At 57.3% G+C, this 17,116-nt stretch overlaps 1 protein-coding gene and 2 long non-coding RNA genes across 5 annotated transcripts; 1 reads left to right on the top strand and 2 right to left on the bottom strand.

The window, feature by feature from the left end:
- Positions 1 to 1,024: 1,024 nt before the first annotated feature.
- On the bottom strand, positions 1,025 to 9,917 carry LOC132366186 (uncharacterized). Its single transcript, XR_009503408.1, has 3 exons — positions 9,336 to 9,917; positions 5,134 to 5,429; positions 1,025 to 1,717 (listed from the first exon to the last, which is right to left on the bottom strand). It is a non-coding gene; the product is annotated as an uncharacterized LOC132366186 (long non-coding RNA).
- On the top strand, positions 7,864 to 11,737 carry NICOL1 (NELL2 interacting cell ontogeny regulator 1). 3 transcript variants are annotated; one of them, XM_059923740.1, is made up of 4 exons: positions 7,864 to 7,908; positions 10,208 to 10,387; positions 10,586 to 10,674; positions 11,624 to 11,737. In XM_059923740.1, the coding sequence occupies exons 2-4, from the start codon at positions 10,234 to 10,236 to the stop codon at positions 11,687 to 11,689; spliced, it is 309 nt and encodes a 102-aa protein (XP_059779723.1). In that variant the 5' UTR covers positions 7,864 to 7,908; positions 10,208 to 10,233; the 3' UTR covers positions 11,690 to 11,737. The 3 variants fall into 3 exon arrangements, with proteins under 3 accessions (XP_059779723.1, XP_059779725.1, XP_059779722.1); XM_059923742.1 differs by lacking the exon at positions 7,864 to 7,908 and adding an exon at positions 7,969 to 7,989; XM_059923739.1 differs by lacking the exon at positions 7,864 to 7,908 and adding an exon at positions 9,815 to 9,922.
- An 819-nt stretch (positions 11,738 to 12,556) lies between these two features.
- Positions 12,557 to 15,139, bottom strand: LOC132366692 (uncharacterized). The gene is made up of 3 exons (XR_009503501.1): positions 14,944 to 15,139; positions 14,537 to 14,616; positions 12,557 to 13,160 (listed from the first exon to the last, which is right to left on the bottom strand). It is a non-coding gene; the product is annotated as an uncharacterized LOC132366692 (long non-coding RNA).
- Between the last annotated feature and the right edge of the window lie 1,977 nt (positions 15,140 to 17,116).

The following is a 17,116-nucleotide window of genomic DNA, read 5'->3' as shown; positions in this document are numbered from 1 at the left end:
TTCACACGGGCCAGAAAGAGGTTCGCAGTGGCCACGGGGCATTGAGTAGAGCTCTCAGAAAGCTGTTGCTTAGTATTAAGGTCAAAATGGCTCAGACTAAGGAGTTTTCTGAGCCCACCTAACGAAACCTAAAAGGAAGACCCAAAAGGATCAAATTATTTCCAAGTAACTAACTGCATTCCAGAACAAAGCTCAAAAACATATAAAAAAGAAAAAAAATCCCAATGACCCAACACTATAAAAATTACAATATCTGGTATCCGATAAAATTTACCATAAACATAAAGGAGCAGGAAAATACAACTCATAATAAAGGGGAAAAAAATCAATCGGAACAGAACCAGAAATGAGACAGATAATAGAATCAGTAGACAAGGGCATTAAAGTTTATTATAACTATCTGAAATATCCAGGAAGGTAGGAGAAAGATTAAAAGATGTTAAGTAGGGCTATAAAAGCCCTCAAATGAAAATACATGTCCAGGGACTTCCCTGGAGGCACAGTGGTTAAGAATCCGCCTGCCAATGCAGGGGACACGGGTTTGAGCCCTGGTCCGGGAATATCCCACATGCCACGCAGCAACTAAGCCTGTGTGCCCACAACTACTGAGCCTGTGCTCTAGGGCCCGTGAGCTACAACTACCGAAGCCCGAGCACCATAACTGCTGAAGCCCGCATGCCTAGAAACCATGCTCCACAACAAGAGAAGCCACCGCAATGAGAAACCCAAGCACCACAACGAAGAGTAGCCCCCGCTCACCACAACTAGAGAAAGCCCACACGCAGCAATGAAGACCCAACGCAGCCAAAAATAAATAAATAAATAATGAAATAGAAAATCCATGTCCATACAAAGACTTGTATGTGAATATTCAGAGCAGCTTTATTTGTAATAGCCAAATACTGGAAATTATCCAAATGTCTATCAACAAGTGAATGCACAAACAAATTGTGGTTTTTCCACACAATGCAACACTACTCACCAGTAAAAAGAACGCACTATTGATGCACCCAACGACATAGACAAATCTCAAAATAATTTTACTAATTTAAGGAAGACAGACAAAAAATAGAATATATTGTATGATTCCACTTACATAAAATTGTAGAAAATGCAATCTAGCAACAGAAAGCGGATTGGTGGTTATCTTGGGGGGAGGTGCCAGTGAGAAGCAGGAGGGGAGATTGCAAAGAGAGACGAGGGTCTTTGGGTGGTGGTGGGTATGTTCCTTATCTTCATGGTGGTAATCGCATCACAGGTGCATGCTGACCTTCAAAATGAAACAGTTGTTCTACCAGCAAAAATGGGTTTACTTGGGAACAGCAGAGAATTGCGACTTGGGACAAGCATGCTATACAAAGGCCAAAGGCAAGTCTAACAAAGGAGAGGAACGTTATTTTATAGAGAAAAAGGAGGATGTTGGCAGTTGTTTTGAACCAAAGTCCATTGGAGAAAAGTGAGAGTTCAGAGTGGTGATGGATTCTGGCTGAGTTTCTGGGGAAGTGGATTTCTTGTGGGAGATGCCCTGTACATCTTTTCCTGTGGGGACCTGTAATTGATGATTCTTCCTGTGACCAACTTTGAGTGGTACTGCATGAGAGCTCCCCCTTCTGGCCTCCTGACTCCATTTCAGTGAGGTTTCCCTTTATTAATTTTCACATGTATACATCAAAATCGATCAAATTGTGTATTGCATGTCAATCACACCTGAATGAACCTGTAAAAGAGTGACAAAATATACTTAATAATACTTTCACCCTCCTACCAGAAATACAGATCCTTTGGGTATTTTATCCAGAGCACTTTAACTCTATTAACCCCTTCCTGATTTATATGTTGCCACATATTTTAAATTTATCTTTTTATTGTTGTTTAGTGGAGTCATGGCTTCTTTATACTGTATTTACCCCCAGATTTTCCTCTTACTTTGCCCCCCAGTTAGTTCCAGATCTTCTATCTAGGAGCTCTTTATCTCAGCCTGAACTACATCCTTTAGAATTTCCTTCCTAAGGACATTCTGTCTCTGAGTAAACGTGTGTTTATTTTGTCTCATTCTTTGTTTAAAAATATAAGTAATCTTTTTTTTTTTTTAGTAAATACATACAGAAATGTGCAGAAATCATAAATACACAGTTGAACTTCCACAAAGTAAACACACTGTGTCTCCAACATCTGAATCAAGAAGCAGAGTATTACCCACGCCTTGGAATCACCCCTTCACCCCTCCCAATATAATCCTTTTAACATGCTCCTGATCAGTTTGCTTGTATTTTGTTGAGGATTTTTGCATCGATGTTCATAAGGACTGTTGGTCTGCAGTTTTCTTCTAGTGCCTCTCCGGCCTTGGTATCAGGTAATGCTGACTTTATGGAATGCGTTAGGAAATATTTCATACTCTTCAATTTTTTGGAAAAGTTTGAGAAGGATTGGTGTTAATACTTCTTTAAATGTTTGCTAGAATTCACCAGTGAAGCCATCAGATCCAGGGCTTTTCTTTGTTAGGAGATTTTTGATTATTGATTCAATCTCCTCACTAGTTATGGGTCTATTCGGAATTCCTATTTCCTCATGATTTTGTCTTAGTAGGTTTTGTGCTTCTAGGAACTTGTCCATTTCATCTAGGTTATCCAATTTGTTGGTGTACAATTGTTCACTCTCTTGTAATCCTTTTTATTTCCTTTTTATTTCTGTTGAATTGGTAGTGATGCCTCCACTTTCATGTCTGATTTTAGTAAATTGAGTCTTCTCTCTTGTTCTTAGTCCATCTAGCTAATGGTTTGTCAATTTTGTTGGTATTTTCAAAGAACCAACTTTTTGTTTCATTGATTTTTCTCTGTTGTTTTTCTATTCTCTATTTCATTTATCTCCACCCTAATCTAAGCTTTATTTCTTTACTTCTGCTAGTTTTTTGTCTTGTTTTGTTTTGTTTGGCTGTGCCTCGCAGCTTTTGGGATCTTAGTTCCCCAACTAAGGATTGAACCCGCGCTCTCGGCAGAGAAATTGCCAAGTCCTAATCACTGGACCACCAGGGAATTCCCTCCTTCTGCTAGTTTTAGGTTTAGTTTGTTCTTCTTTTTCTAGCTCCTTAAGTTGTAAAATTAGGTTGTTGATTTGAGATCTTTTTAAAAAATGTATTTATAGCTCTAATTTCCCCCTTATCACTGCTTTCGTGGTGTCCCATAAGTTTTGGTATGTTTTGTTTTTGTTTTCCTTCCTCTCCAAGTAATTTCCAAGTTCCCTTTTGATTTCTTCTTTGATCCTTTGGTTCTGTAATGTTCCACTTTTCCTTCTGTTATTGATTTCCAGCATCATCCTGTGGTGGTCAGAGAATGTACTTTTTATGGTATCTAGCTTTTAAAATCTATTGATGGGAATTCCCTGGTGGTCCAGCGGTTGGGATTCTGTGCTCTCGCTGCCGAGGGCATGGGTTCAATATCTGGTCAGGGAACTAAAATCCCGCAGGCCACACGGCGCAGCCAAAAGAAAAAAAACGATTTGAGATTTAATTAGTGACTTAATATACGGTCTCTCCTGGAAAGCGCCCCATGGGCACCTGAGAAGGATGTGTGTACTTTTGTCACTGGGTGGAGTGTCCTGGGCATGACTGTTAGATCTGGTTGGCTCACTGCGTTGCTTAGGTCCTCTGTTTCCTTACTTATCTTCCGTCTGGTCGTTCTAGCCAATATTATGAGTGGGGTATTGAAGTCTCCAATTGTTATTGTAGAACTGTCTGTTTCTCCCTTTAATTCCATTAGTTTTTTGCTTCATATATTTTCATGGTCTGTCATTAGGTGTGTAAACATTTATATTTGTCATATCTTTTTGCTGTATCAAACCTTTTATTAACATGTAATGTCCTTCTTTGTCTCTTGTAAACTTTTTCGATTTAAAGTCTATTTTGTCTGATATTAGTTTAGCCACCCCTGCTCTCTTTTGGTTGTTATTTGCAGGGAATACCCTTTTTCATCCTTTCACCTTCAATCTATTTATGTCTTTGGATTTAAAGCGAGCCTCTTGCAGACAGCATAGAGGTAGATCATGTGTTTTTTATCCATTCTGCTCGGGTTTTCCAAGGCTTAAGATGAGGATGCTTCCTGTTAGGGATCATCTGAATTTCCTTCTGCCACTTGCCACGAGAATCATCATGAGTCCAGAACCATTTCCAAATAATTCCCTTGTCTACACTTTCCTGGCGTATGCCGGGGCATGGACTTTGCAGCTTCATGCCGCAGCCAGCTCTTGTGTTACAACCCTTCTTCCCTTCACCCTCGATATCAAGACAGCTGACTGCCAGGCCTGCAGGCCAGGAGAGGAGGCCTGGGCTCACTCCTGGGGTCCCTTCCCTGCCGAACGAGTGGTGCGTGTGCATCAGACTCACTCTGGACCTAAACCGCTAACCCCGGAGCCACGAAGCCCAGACTCTCATGCCTCTTCTCCCAGCTCTGTTTGCTGGCAGGGCCTGGGCAGAGTTAACCTGATGACCTCTGCCCCTTGAACCCACCCCTGCCAGTCCCTCCCCACCTCCTCCGGGGTCATTGGCGACTCCCCTGGGCTCCACCTCCCCATCTGGGTTTTCCCTTGGCGGGGGAGGTAAGTGAGGGGGGAGGTGAGGGCAGCCTGACTGCTGAGAGCTGGGGGCGGTGGGCAGACCTGCCCTGGACAGGGGAGAAGGTCCCCGAGAGGCTGTCCAGGGCAGAGCCCACGGCAAGCACGAGCAGCCTCTCCCCAGTGCCTGATGAGACGCCCCTGGACCCGCACCTCAGCCCCACAGTGGTGGCGGCCGGGGAGAGTCTGGAGGGGATGAGGGCTCTGGGGCGTCAAAGGGATTCATCCCCAGAGCGTCCTGGCGTCATTGTGCAGGCCACCTTCATGCTGACTTCTGTGCTTCAATCTCCAGCTGGACAGCGGCTCGGAACCCAGGCCCCACAAGGCGTCTACCCTGCACCCTTTCACTTCCCCACCCCGAGGGCTGCTCCTTTCCCCAGCTGCCCACAGGGTCCCGCCAGCACGCGGCTCCTCCCACTCCCTGCCCCCTTCGTCCCGTCTGGTCCAAGCCCTGGCCAAGCAGCTCCTCCCAGGCCTGGGCTGCACAGCCAGCGCCTCTCCGCCTGCGTAGGCCCGTCTCCTGCTCACCTGGGCCCGCGCTCACGCAGTCACGCTTCCTGCGCATCTTCTGAGCACCCGGTAGGGAGGGCCTGGCCTTCTGGCGAGAAGATACAGACCGGGGCTCCTCAACTGCTGCTCTGTCCACAGTTTGGGCCGGATCATCCTTTGTGGGGTCGTCCTGCTTTGCAGGATGCTTAGCCGCACCCTTGACGTCTACCCAGTGGGTTCAGTAGCACCTCTCCTCCCAGCTGCGACCGTCCAAAATGCCTCCAGATATTGCCAAGTATCCCTGAGGGCAAAACTGCCCCCCACACCCGAGAGCTCTGGATACAAGGAAGGATCAACGTATTTAATAAAGTACCTAGTGAGTCAGGTGAGAGTGTAAGGAAAAGGAAAAATGCAGGATGGGGTAAGAGGGACTGGAGAGGATGGGATGGTGTTATGGACTGTTCCCGCCCCCCCCCCCCCCCAATTAATGTATCAAAGCCTTAATCCCCAGGGTGGCTGTATTTGGAGATGTGGCCCCTAAGGAAGAAAACAGGCTAAATGAGGTCAGAGGGGTGGGGCCCTGATCTGATAGGATTAGTGTCCTTTTAGGAAGAGACACCAGAGCCTTGCTCCCTGGATGTCTCTCCTCTGTTTTCTCTCCCTCTGCGTGCACACAGGGAGAAGGCCAGGAAGAGAGTCAGAAACCAAACTGGTGAGAACGTTGATCTTGGACGTCCAGCCTCCAGGACTCTGAGGACGTTTAAGCCACCCAGTTTGTTTTTGTTACGGCAGCCTGAGCCCATTAAGCCATGTGGGGTAGGTTGGCAGCTATAGTACACAGGATGGGTGGGCTGGCTCTCACTGAGAAGGAAATACTTGAGCAGAGCCTCAAGGGAGAGAGGAAGAAGGCTGTGGCATCCTTGGAAACAGGTGGGCCCAGCTCGAGAGAAGGCCCTGGGGCAGGAGCAGCAGAGTGTCCCCTGCGGCCTGGCAAGGAGGTTATGTGGCTGGCATGGCGTGGGCAGGTAAGGGGTGGGAGGGAAGATTGGCAGGCAGACAGCCTCCCAGGCACATCAGGGCTTGGACAGTCACTGGGGTGAGACGGGATCCGTGGAGGGCTGTGAGCAGAGAGGGGGCAGCGTCTGATGATGATTTAAAAGGTCCCTCTGTCATAGCAGCACTATTCACAACAGCGAAAGCATGGAAGCACCCGCATGTGAATGGAAGCAAAATGTGGTCCATACACACAGTGGAATATTATTCAGCCTTAAAAAGGAAGGGAGGGCTTCCCTGGTGGCGCAGTGGTTGAGGGTCTGCCTGCTAAGACGGGGGACATGGGTTCGAGCCCTGGTCTGGGAAGATCCCACATGCCGCGGAGCAGCTGGGCCCGTGAGCCACAATTACTGAGCCTGTGCGTCTGGAGCCTGTGCTCCGCAACGAGAGAGGCCGCGATAGTGAGAGGCCCGCGCACCGCGATGAAGAGTGGCCCCCGCTTGCCACAACTAGAGAAAGCCCTCACACAGAAACGAAGACCCAACACAGTCGTAAATAAATAAATAACAAATACTTTAAAAAAAAAAGGAAGGGAATCGCGACACCTGCTAAAATGTGGGTGAACCTTGAGGACATTCTGCTCAGTGAAACAAGCCAGTTACAAAAGGACAAAATACTGTGCATTTCCACTTATATGAGGTCCCTGGAGGAGTCAAATACACAGAGACAGAAAGTAGATGGTGAGTGCTAGGCGCTGGGGGAGAGAGGAGTTAGTGTTTAATGAGGACAGAGTTTCAGTTTGGGAAGATGAAAAAATTCTACTCATGGGTGGTGGTGATGGCTGTACAATACGGTGAATACTGTGAACCACACTTAATGCCACTGAACTGTACACACCTAAAAATAGTTAAGATGGTAAATTTTATCTTATATTTATTTTACCACAATTTTAAAAAGAAAATAAGAAAGATCCCTCTGGCTGTCTTAGGGCAACTGGACCACAAGGAGGTGAGCTACACAGAGATGGTGAGAGGGCTCAAGAGTCCAGGTGAAGGACTTCCCTGGTAGCGCAGTGGTTAAGCATCTGCCTGCCAATGCAGGGGACGCGGGTTCGAGCCCTGGTCGGGGAGCTAAGATCCCACATGCCGCAGGGCAACTAAGCCCGTGGGGCAACTGAAGAGCCCGCGTGCCACAACTAAAGAGCCTGCATGCCACAACTGGAGAGGCTGTGCCCGGCAACTAGAGAAGCCTGAGTGCCGCCACGAAGACCCCACTTGCTGCAACTAAGACCCGATGCAGCCAAAAATAAATAAATAAATAAATAAAATATTAAAAAAAAAAAAAAGCGTGCAGGTGAGGAGCAGTGTGGACCAGGGGCGTGGAGCCTGGCTCGGAGAATGATTCTGGTGGCTCTGAGGGTGGAGTGCACAGGATTTCTAGAAGGACTGCTGCGGGTTTGGTCTGAGCATCTGCCAGGATGCACTGCCCTCGCCAGAGATGGGGAAGGCTGTGGGCAGCTGTTGGGTTTTATTCTGGGGGGAAGAGGGACAGCAGATGGAGGGTGAAGTCGGGACGTCAGATTTGGACATGCTGACCTTGAGAAGTCTATGCTCCAAGTGGAGGTGTCCAGGGCAGCTGGATGGGGCACCTGGAACTGCATGGCTGGTTTTTACAGCTGCGATTGGACAAGGTCGCAAAGGACATGGCCCTGAGGACGGGACATGAAGAGGTGGGGGGCGAAGGTGGAGCGAGGAGGGGAGGGGACACGGGGCCACTGATGGCCAGTGGGGAGGCCTGAGGACTGGTCCTTGGATGCTTTAGGTGGGTCAGGGCAGTGCCGGGACGCTGGCTGGACGGGTGTAGGCTCAAGAGAGAAGGGGAGAAATTGGACAGCCAGGAGAGGTGATGGGGGGGGGGGGCGAGGGGCTCACGAAGTTTGTCGTATTTGGATATGAAAGACATCACAGCCTGCTCGCTGAAGAGAAGAACCAGTGGGGAAAGAAAATCGTACCCCTGGGGAGGGGAGAGGGAGGAGGAAGTAGGCTAGGGTGAGGGAACAACGGCGCTGGCAGGGGTGGCGGGGTGGGGGGGGCGGAGAAGAAGTGTGTGGCCGGGCACTCAGGACCCGGGCAGCCCTGAGGTTCCGCCCGGCGGACCGGTGGCGCGGTCCCCTCGTTAGAGAGTCACAGTTGCGGGGAGGATGCGGCCAGGGGCTCGAGGGTGTGCGGGGCAGGGATGGTCAGGCTGGGCCGTGCCGGGGAAGCGGGAGAAGGGACACTTTGATGGATCCACGAGTCCGCAGCTGTGCCTTCCACCGCACCGCCGCCGAGGTCTCCCCGAGCCTTGCCCGTGCGCGCGCGGGGACAGCGGGGCAGGAGCGGGCCGCGATCCGGAGGCAGCGGGACGGGACGACAGGTAGAAAAAGCCCGTGCCGTGTGGCGCCCTCCGGCCACAAGTCCCAACCCAGTGGCCCCGCGGGGCTGCTGCTCAGGGCCGGCCGCCTCGCCCCGCCCCACTTGGTGGCTGTGACCTTGCGACCCGGGCACGGGGCTCCGGATAAAGGGCGCGGAAATGCGCACGTCCGGGAATGCCGCCCGCTGGCCCCCCAGCCGCTGCGCCGGGCCGGCCCGCGTTTCCGGAAGCCCCCCGCCCAGGCCCGGGCTGCAGCACGAGCCTGACCCTGAGCCCGACGGGGAGGAGAGAGTGGCGCTCACGAGCACTACCCCCTCCCCTAGGTCAGCAAACCCTCGTCCGGTCGGGGCCGCGGACGTCCCATCCCGTGCCGGGGCGACAGCTGACCCAAGGCCCGGGGGTGGGGCAGAGGGCATCTGGCCCGGCGCTGCCCACCAGGAAGGGGGCCGGGCGCTGCCCCGCACAGCGCGGGCTCCGGCACTCAGGCGGGGACGCGGGCCTGGGCGCACTCTCCGGAGGTCGCGGCCTCTGCATCAGTGCTGCGCCTCGTAGAGACCAAGTAGACGCCAAGTGGACACCACCCCTCTCAGAGGGACCGGGTCTCCCCCGCACGCGTGGGCCTGGCGGGGACCTGAAACCCGCGCATCGGGGCGCCCGCGGGGGCCACACTCGGCTCTTTACTTCCAACAACCTTGTGTGGTCACGAGGGAGCAAAGGGCATAGAGAGGCCAAGTGACCCCTCCGAGGTCATGCAGCGGGGGTGGGGGTGTGTGGCAAATAGGTGTCAGGGAGCGGAGTGGCGGAGGGGGGACCCGGCAGGCCGATGGGCTTCTCACCTGTCCCTCTCCCCTGAGGCGCAGGGGCAAGGCTGGGCCCGAGTCAGGAGCGGAGAGAGCGGATCCCCCACCGGCCCACGGGCCTGGGTCGCTCCTGGCCCCGATATCCCCGGAGCAATCCGACCCGACTGGACCCCACTGGCCCGGGAGCAGAGGCCGCGCCTTTGCATTCACTGGCCCCCAATCCTGGCGTGCCTCGAGCCCCTCCCTCAGGATCGGCCCAGGGACACCCCAAGCCCCGGGACCGCCGAGCTCCCGCGGCAGATTTCGCGCTTCCTTGGCTTAATTCCGGCCGGCAGTGGCTCTGGAGGTGTTATCCAGGAGCCGCCTCCTCCAAGAAGCCCTCCCCACTCCGTGGCCTGTGGGCCTGACGGTGCTCTAGGCGCAGATCCCGCCCGGGGCTGGGCACACGGAGCCCAGGAGCCACCTCGGTCCCTTTAAGCTAGCTGTTCGCGCAGTCCCGGGGTTTCCATGACGACGACGTCTGATGGGGACCCGGGCGGGGTCGGGGCGCATGCGCGGTGCGCGCCGGACGCCGCAAGTCTTCCCGAGTCGCCGGCGCTGCTGTCGCGGCGTCCCCAGTCGCGGTAAAGGCGGGGTGGGGGTTCGCTGGGCCGGGGTGGGGGGGAGGGAGAGGGAAGGGGTCGCTGGGCCCGGGGGGGGGGGCGTGGCGGGGGTGGAGGGGCCGGGGTGGGGAGCCGCGAGACCCGGTGGGCCGGGTGGGGGGGTTCGCTCGTCCCGGGGGGCGGGCCCTGGAGGTGGGTTCGCTGGTCCGCGGAGGTCGGGGTGGGGTAGGGGCTCGCGAGGCCGGGTTCCGGGGTGGGTGTTCGCTGGCCGGAGGTGCGGGCGCTGCTGACCCTCGGCTGCTGCAGGGCGCCCGGGCTCCCTCCGCTCGGCCATGGCCCCCTCGCCGCCGTGCAGGCCCCCGAGGTCGCCGCCGCCGCCGCCGCCGCCGCCGCCGCTGCTGCTGCTGCTGCTGCTGCTGAGCGTCGCGCTGCTGGGCGCCCAGGCCCGCGCGGAACCCGCCGCCGGGAGCGCCGTCCCCGCGCAGAGTAGGTGCCGCGCGCGTCTGCCGAGGGCTCCCCCTGGCCCTGACCGCACCCGGGCGTGCGGGAGGGGCGTGGCTCGCCTTTGTTCCTAGGGTGGGCCCCGCGCCCCCTCGGGTGGGAGGTGGGGGGCGCACGGAGGCCGCTGCTCCGGTGGGTGCGGGCTGGGAACGCGCCCCGCGTCCTGACCCGCGCCCCCCGCAGGCCGCCCGTGCGTGGACTGCCACGCTTTCGAGTTCATGCAGCGCGCCCTGCAGGACCTGCGGAAGACGGCCTGCAGCCTGGACGCGCGGGTGAGCCTCCCGAGGAGAGGCGGGTGGGGAGGAGGGACGCCCCTCTCACATAACCGCCACACTGTTTCCGGCCGCAGTGTGGGAGGGCGGGGGCAGTCCGGTTCCCCTCCTCCCCAGGGCCTCGCCGGCACTTTTCCCGGGGGTCACCGAGAAGGACAGCCAGTCCCAGTGCAGCCTGTTCCGGGGGGAGTGCTGAGGCCCAGTGGGAGGGGAGAAACCGAGGCGGGGGAAGAGGCGGTCGGAAGCGGGTGCGTAGGGCTTGCTGGGCACGGAACGTTGGCTTGGGCGCAGCTGTCTGGGGGGTTCCCTGCCCCCGGCCTCACCTGGGGAGGGGCGGGTGCGTGCACAGGTGCCAGGGGTCAGCCCCGTCAGCCGACGGAGTTTCCATTTGTGACAGATACATGTACTCCTTCTGAGAAAGGGAGCGCATTCCTAGAAGTAGAAAGAAGGGGAGAACCCACCCTGCTCCCCTTTTCTGGGCAATTCCCAAGGGCCCGGCCTGAGACCTGTGGCGCCCCCTGGGGGCCAAGGGGCCTGAGTTTCATTGAGTCTGGAGCTGGGTTCCTGAGAGGAGCAGCCCCAGCCCACCCTGGGGGTCGGGGGAGGTGTGAGAGGGGCCCCTGAGAGCCGGTGTGTGTGCTGAGCGGAAGCTGGGAAAAGTCGTCCCGGTGTGGGGCTGAGGAGGGCAGGACGGGCCCAGGATCGCAGAGGCTCTGGGCCGGGAGGGGGTCGTCTGGAGGGCAGCAGAGGGTCCCCTGCCGTCAAAGTCTGCAGAGCTGGGGCTGGGGGTGTCCTCACATAGTCCAGTTCAGGCTCTGAGAGTCTTGGGAACGGGTGGAGACAGGACTGCCAGTGGGTTTTGGGGGGAAGCCAGGAGCTGGAGGGCCCTCGGGAGCTGGGGGGCGGGGGGCAGCGGGCAGCGCCCTGACGGCCCCTTGTTGCTCTTCAGACGGAGACCCTCCTGCTGCAGGCCGAGCGCCGGGCCCTGTGTGCCTGCTGGCCGGCCGGCCGCTGAGGACCCTCAGCCAGACCGCTCCCTCACCAATAAACACCTGGCCCGGCATGCCTGTGTCCTGTCTCCCTGCTCTGGCCACCAGAGCCCACCATCGCCGCCCCCTGGAGTCCCCAGTTGGGACTCTCTCTGGGCCTAGGTTTCTGCAGCTGTTCCGTGAGGGCTGAGGCCCTCGGGACACCTGTCCCACACCAGTGCCAGAGTTGAGGGTATGCATGTCCGGCCACACTTGTGGACCCGTACCCACAGGCACGGTGGCCACGGAGAGTCCGCCTTCCAAGGACCTCTTTCCTTGCCTGCCTGCACTGATTTTGAGGCGGGGGGAGGGGGGCGGTGTAGAGGCGGCCTGGTCCCTGGAGCAGCTGCCCCGGCGCCAACCCTCCCAGGGCTCTTCTGCACCGCAGTGAGGATGCCTGTGGTCAGGGTCTCCCTGGCGGTCCAGCTGGTGGACCCCACACGGCAAGGCCACTGTGACCAAGGAGCCTGAGGGTGTCGGGAGAGGGGCGATTGGGCGGCGGGGGAGAGCTCCTCTGGGAAGAGAGGGCTGGGCCCTGCCCCCAGCTTCCACCCTGCCTGCTGGGTCCCTCCTGCGCACCCCTGCCCGGCCCCTGGGCACCAGGAGCTCCTGGCTCAGACACGCATCCACACACGCGTGCGCACAGCACCGGGTGGGAGGCCTCTCTCCCTCCCTCCCTCCCTCCGTTCATTCTGGGAATGTTTTTTAAAGTAAAAATTAATACCTTTTTTTCAAAGTAACACATGCACACTGTAAAAAACATCCAGGAACGCGGCAGGGCTGCGATTGGAAATGACCACTGTGGGACACTTGGCCTCTCAAGGGCTTTAGTTCCCTGGTTGTGGCCGCCTCAGTGCAACGTGCCCCCCTGCCCCGCTTCTGCTGTCTCAGGTGGGTGGAGCTGGACACTCCTGGTCCACTGCCTGGAGGACGGCACCAGTTCCCAGCCCAGCCTGGCCTGGCCTGTCTTTGTGATCTGAATGCACGTATCTATTCAGACCCTCTGCTCCAGGCCCTTCCCTGCCCCAACGGGCTTCCCAACCCTTGACCTTGACCTCTTCTGTCCTCGGTTCTCTGATGCTGGAACCGCCCGGCGTGCAGGTGCCGATCCAGGTGTCAGGATCACGGTGAACAAACCAGATTCCTACCTTGGCCGTGGTGGGAGGCCGAGCTCTAGGTGTCTGGTGGCGAGGAAGCCTGTGAGCTTTACATCTGGCCAGAGAAAGCCCGTGGTGGGGGCTGCTGAAGCCATGGCAGGCCTAGGCCGGCCCTCGGGCCTGGCTGTGAGTGGGCAGCAGTGGCAGGGCCCAGGACCCACGTGTCCTGGGGCCCCAGGAAGGAGCGGACGGTAGCAGAGGCAGGCGACTTCCCAGACGGTGCTCACGTCTCATTGGTTGGCCTCTGTCACGTGGCCACTCCTGGCTGACAGGCAGGCGGGATGCAGCCCGTGTTGCTGGCCTGCGGCCAGATTCACAGACACAGAGGACCAGTGAGCGCTTCTCAGTGTGAAAAGTACAAACACTTCTAGTATAAGTACTTTTTAGCGTACGCATGGCCCACGCAATATGTGGGCCGTACTTAAATTAAAAATTATGGGTTTATCCAAAATTGAAGTTTAACTGGGCATCCTGTATTTTGTGGGCAGCCATGAACCCTTGCTCGGACTGGGGTTCCTGTCACCATAAATGATGGGGGCAGCCAAGGGTGGCCGTAGAAAGCCTCTTAGGGGAGCTGCCCTCCGGGAGGGAGTAGGGGCACGGCCCAGGTGGACGGGTGTGGAACCACAGGCAGAAGGGCTGGGGACGCTGCTGTGTAGGGTCTGCCCAGGAGGGGCAGTGGGCAGCAGGAGGGCAGGGGGCAGCGTGAGGGACGGAGCCTCCCCGGAGCCCTGGGGGGTCTGGGCAAGTCCACGTCTGTTTGAACGGGACGTTTCTGGCTGCTGGTTGAGGATGGGCTCAGGGTCAGGGGCAGAGTCGGGGCCCGTGGGGATGTGACGCAGCCATCAGAGCTGAAGAGGGCCCGGGGCTGGGTGGTGGCAGCAGGAGCTGTAGTGTGAGGAGGAGCTGGATTCCAGTTGTATTTGAAAGTAGAGCCAGTGGGAATTGCGGGTGTGTTTTGAGAGAAAGGGATGAGGGGGTGAGGGGAAGAGGGATGGAGTTAGCAGAGAGGTCCAGGAGGCTACCAGACAGACACACCTGGGGAAGGGGCTGGAGAGAGAAGGCTGGGACACAAGTGCTGGCTGAGCCCCGCGGCGAGTGTGGACAGAGGAGCGATGTGCTGAGGGGGCAGGGGGATGAGAGACCCCCGAGGAGATGGGCTCTCATGAGACAGGAAGAGAACTGAGACTGGCCAGGGCTTAGGAAAGAAGTCAGCGTGTCTCATGCTCCTGAGGTCAAGCAAGGCCCAAGGCTGGACCCCTGGATTGGGCAGCCCTGGTCATCGTCAACCTTGACAGGAACAGGGTCGGTTGGGGGTGGGGAAGGCCTGAAGGGGGTTGTCAACTAGAGAAGTAGATAGGAGAGTCAGCACAGGTGACTCTGGCAAAGAGTTTAGCCTTGCGTGTCGTCAAGGCCCATGGCATTCAGGTTCTGTCCTGGAGCTGTCATACTGCTTTCTGGCCGATTGGATCAAGAGCATCTTTCATGCTGGGAATGCATTATCCTTGGGACAGCGTTTGTTTTCCCTAAAGATTGTGTTTGCCTTATTGTTCCCCTCGTCTGCTTTTATCACATTCTGACATTCTCTGGCAGTCAAGTCATTCCCGTTACGTCCCCTCCCTGGCCCGTGCCCTCCTGCTCCCAGCCAGCTGGGCATGCCCACTGCCCACTGCCCACCTTGCACTCTTCTAGTTTGGAGCCACTGTTTCCTAGATTCCATGCCATCTTCTCCCTGTGGCATCCCTTCAGGTAGCTTCCTAGAAAACAGTGTGGTAAGTAAACTTTCTGAGCTGGCCTGTCTGAAAATACGTTATCTTCTGCTGGCACATTCAACTCATAGCCCCTGCCACCCCAGGGCCTTTGTACATGCTGTCCCCTCTCCATGGGGTTCCCCCTTGGCCTCCACCACCCACCTCACTCTTTAGCCCCTTATCCCAACTTATTTTTCTTTGTCCCAAAGGGATACTGGAGTGTTGATCTCTGTTATTGGTTTATTTCCTGCCCCACCCCACCCCCTGGCTTGTAAAGTGCCAGGAGAACAGAGCTTTGTTCTTTTCAGGGCCCAGTAGAGGGTAGGCACTCACCCAACCTGTGTTGAAGGGAAGGATGGGGGGTGGGTCATAGACTCCTGGTGAGGAGGTGAGCAGCTTGGGTCCAGCGGCTGGCAGCTGCCCGCAGCAGGTGGGTCTCAGGAGCCTCGCTCCCTTCCTGCCCTCAGGAGGCTCTCAGAACTGCAGGTCCACTCAAGGTGCTGCACAGGTTCTAATCAGGAGTTTTTGTCCTTCTGTTGGGGAAATAGTAATGATAATAACCTTTATTTTCTTGTTTCCTCCCCTTCATGTTCTCTTGGAGGAGCTCCTGTTAGCTGCCTCTGATCTGGCCCTGGTTCTTTTTCCTTCCCATCCACTGGTCTTCTGGTCCACTCCCTCCTGCACTCCCACCGCCTCTGTCGCCCTTCCCGGTCCCTCTTCCCAGCCCCCCTCGACCTGTGACCCCAGAGGCCCTTTCTGCCCCAGGTCCCTTTCTTCACCTGGGGTGGAGGGCTGTTTTGCTAAATGAACCGGCCTGTGTTGGGCGCCTCCTCCCCACAGGAGCAGTGGAGGCCCAGGGCGCCCTCCCCACTCCGGCCTCTGGGATCTGGGGACGGTGGTCTCGCTGCTGCGTGAAGGACCCCCGCCACCCCTGTCGGGGACCTGCGGGGCTCTGGCGGTGGTATCAGGCCAGGGAATCTCGGGGTGGTCGGGGCAGCCAAAGCGAGAGGAGTGGGCGGAATTCGGCGGGGCAGGGCGGGGTGGGCACCCCAGCACTGGGAGGACAGACCAGACCCCTGACTTCGGCCCCCCCAGGGTTTTCTGTAAAATGGGCTCCTGACGGCAGCACGGGGCGTGCTTCCCGGCGCTCCCACTCTGCCTGGGTCTCTGAGCACGTGATGCCGCGAGGGGCAGTCCCCTTCCTGGCCTCTAGGTGACCGCAGCCACCTCCCTGGGCCCCAAACTGAGGCTCATCGGCGGGGCCTGGGGCCACCCTGTTGCCTGCACCTCTTCCCACTCAGGCCGCCCCCAACTCGCAGCCCCTTAAAGTCCAGGACTAAGACCTCCAAGAGCTCCCAGGTGGCCATCCCTGGGGCCCAGCCCTGGCCCTTCCAAGCTGAGTCTGGCTCCTCCTCCCCACCTGGTCCTGGCACTCTTCAGGACCCTCTGGACCAGGGGCTGGACCACTGCCTCAGGGCCTCGGGAGCTCTCAGGGACTTCTGGGGGCTGAAGGGTGAGGTCAGGCCACCTGGACGGGAGGGGGCCCCACAAGGTCAGGCTGAGTGGGACCCCAGGCCCCTCCCTCCGTCTTTGGGCCTGGCTGCTGGGGGTAGAAGAGGGGCAGCCTCCCGCTCAGAGCTGGGGATTAGGTGGGCGGGTAATAGCCGGCAGAGGCGGTGGCCCTGTAGGGACTGGGCCACTCTGCTCTGAGGGACCCCTTCACACCTGGATCTGGGGTCAGGATGCTGCCCAAGAGCTCCTGGACCGTGGGCCTGGTTCTCTTCCCTCCTGGCCCGCATCAGGGAGCATGATAAGAGTGCCCTCCTGATCCCTGGTCTGGCAGTCGAACCCAGCCTCGCCTTCTTGGAAGCCCCTTGACCCCTCCAGGCCACCAGCTGCCATCACCGCCCCCCCCCCCCTTCTGGGTGTTTCCTTCTTGGACACCTTGCATGCTGTCCTCTCTGCTCGGACATGCTTCCTGCCATCCAGCTGGCCATCCTCAGGACGCCTCAGAGCCTGGTCCCGCTGTGCCTGGTCAGTGTCACTCGGCCCCCAGGCAGCACGTGGAGGGGTTTCTGAATGGATGGATGAGTGCCTTTGAGATTTTCCGTGATCCCCCTTGGCTCTCCTGGAAGGTCACAATCCGGGCCCAGACAAATCCTGGCATCTCCGAAGCACAGCGTGGGGCTGACTTCCCCGCTTGGCTGGCCCTCCGCCTATGACTTAGCGCTCGGGTCCGGCCTGTGGCCCAGATCAGCTCCTGGGTCCGCGGTCCTCTCTCTTCTCACTCCGCCTGGGTCCCTCAGCGCGACGCCGCGAGAGGTAGTCCCTTTCCTGTCCTCTAGGTGACCACAGCTGCCTCGCTGGGCCCCAACGGGGGCTGAGGGTCCTCAGGCCTGGACCCCTAAGCCTCATCTCCACCTGCGCGGGTGTGAACTCAGCTCCAGGCTGCCCTGTGGGGGTCACCTGCGGAGAACTGGGTGGACGCGGGGAAGGGGATTCTGAG

The sequence above is a fragment of the Balaenoptera ricei genome, chromosome 5 (assembly GCF_028023285.1).
Source record: "Balaenoptera ricei isolate mBalRic1 chromosome 5, mBalRic1.hap2, whole genome shotgun sequence".
In the NCBI taxonomy this organism is placed as follows: domain Eukaryota; kingdom Metazoa; phylum Chordata; class Mammalia; order Artiodactyla; family Balaenopteridae; genus Balaenoptera; species Balaenoptera ricei.
Note: the sequence above shows the minus strand (reverse complement) of the source record. Positions and strands in the feature narration are given on the sequence as shown.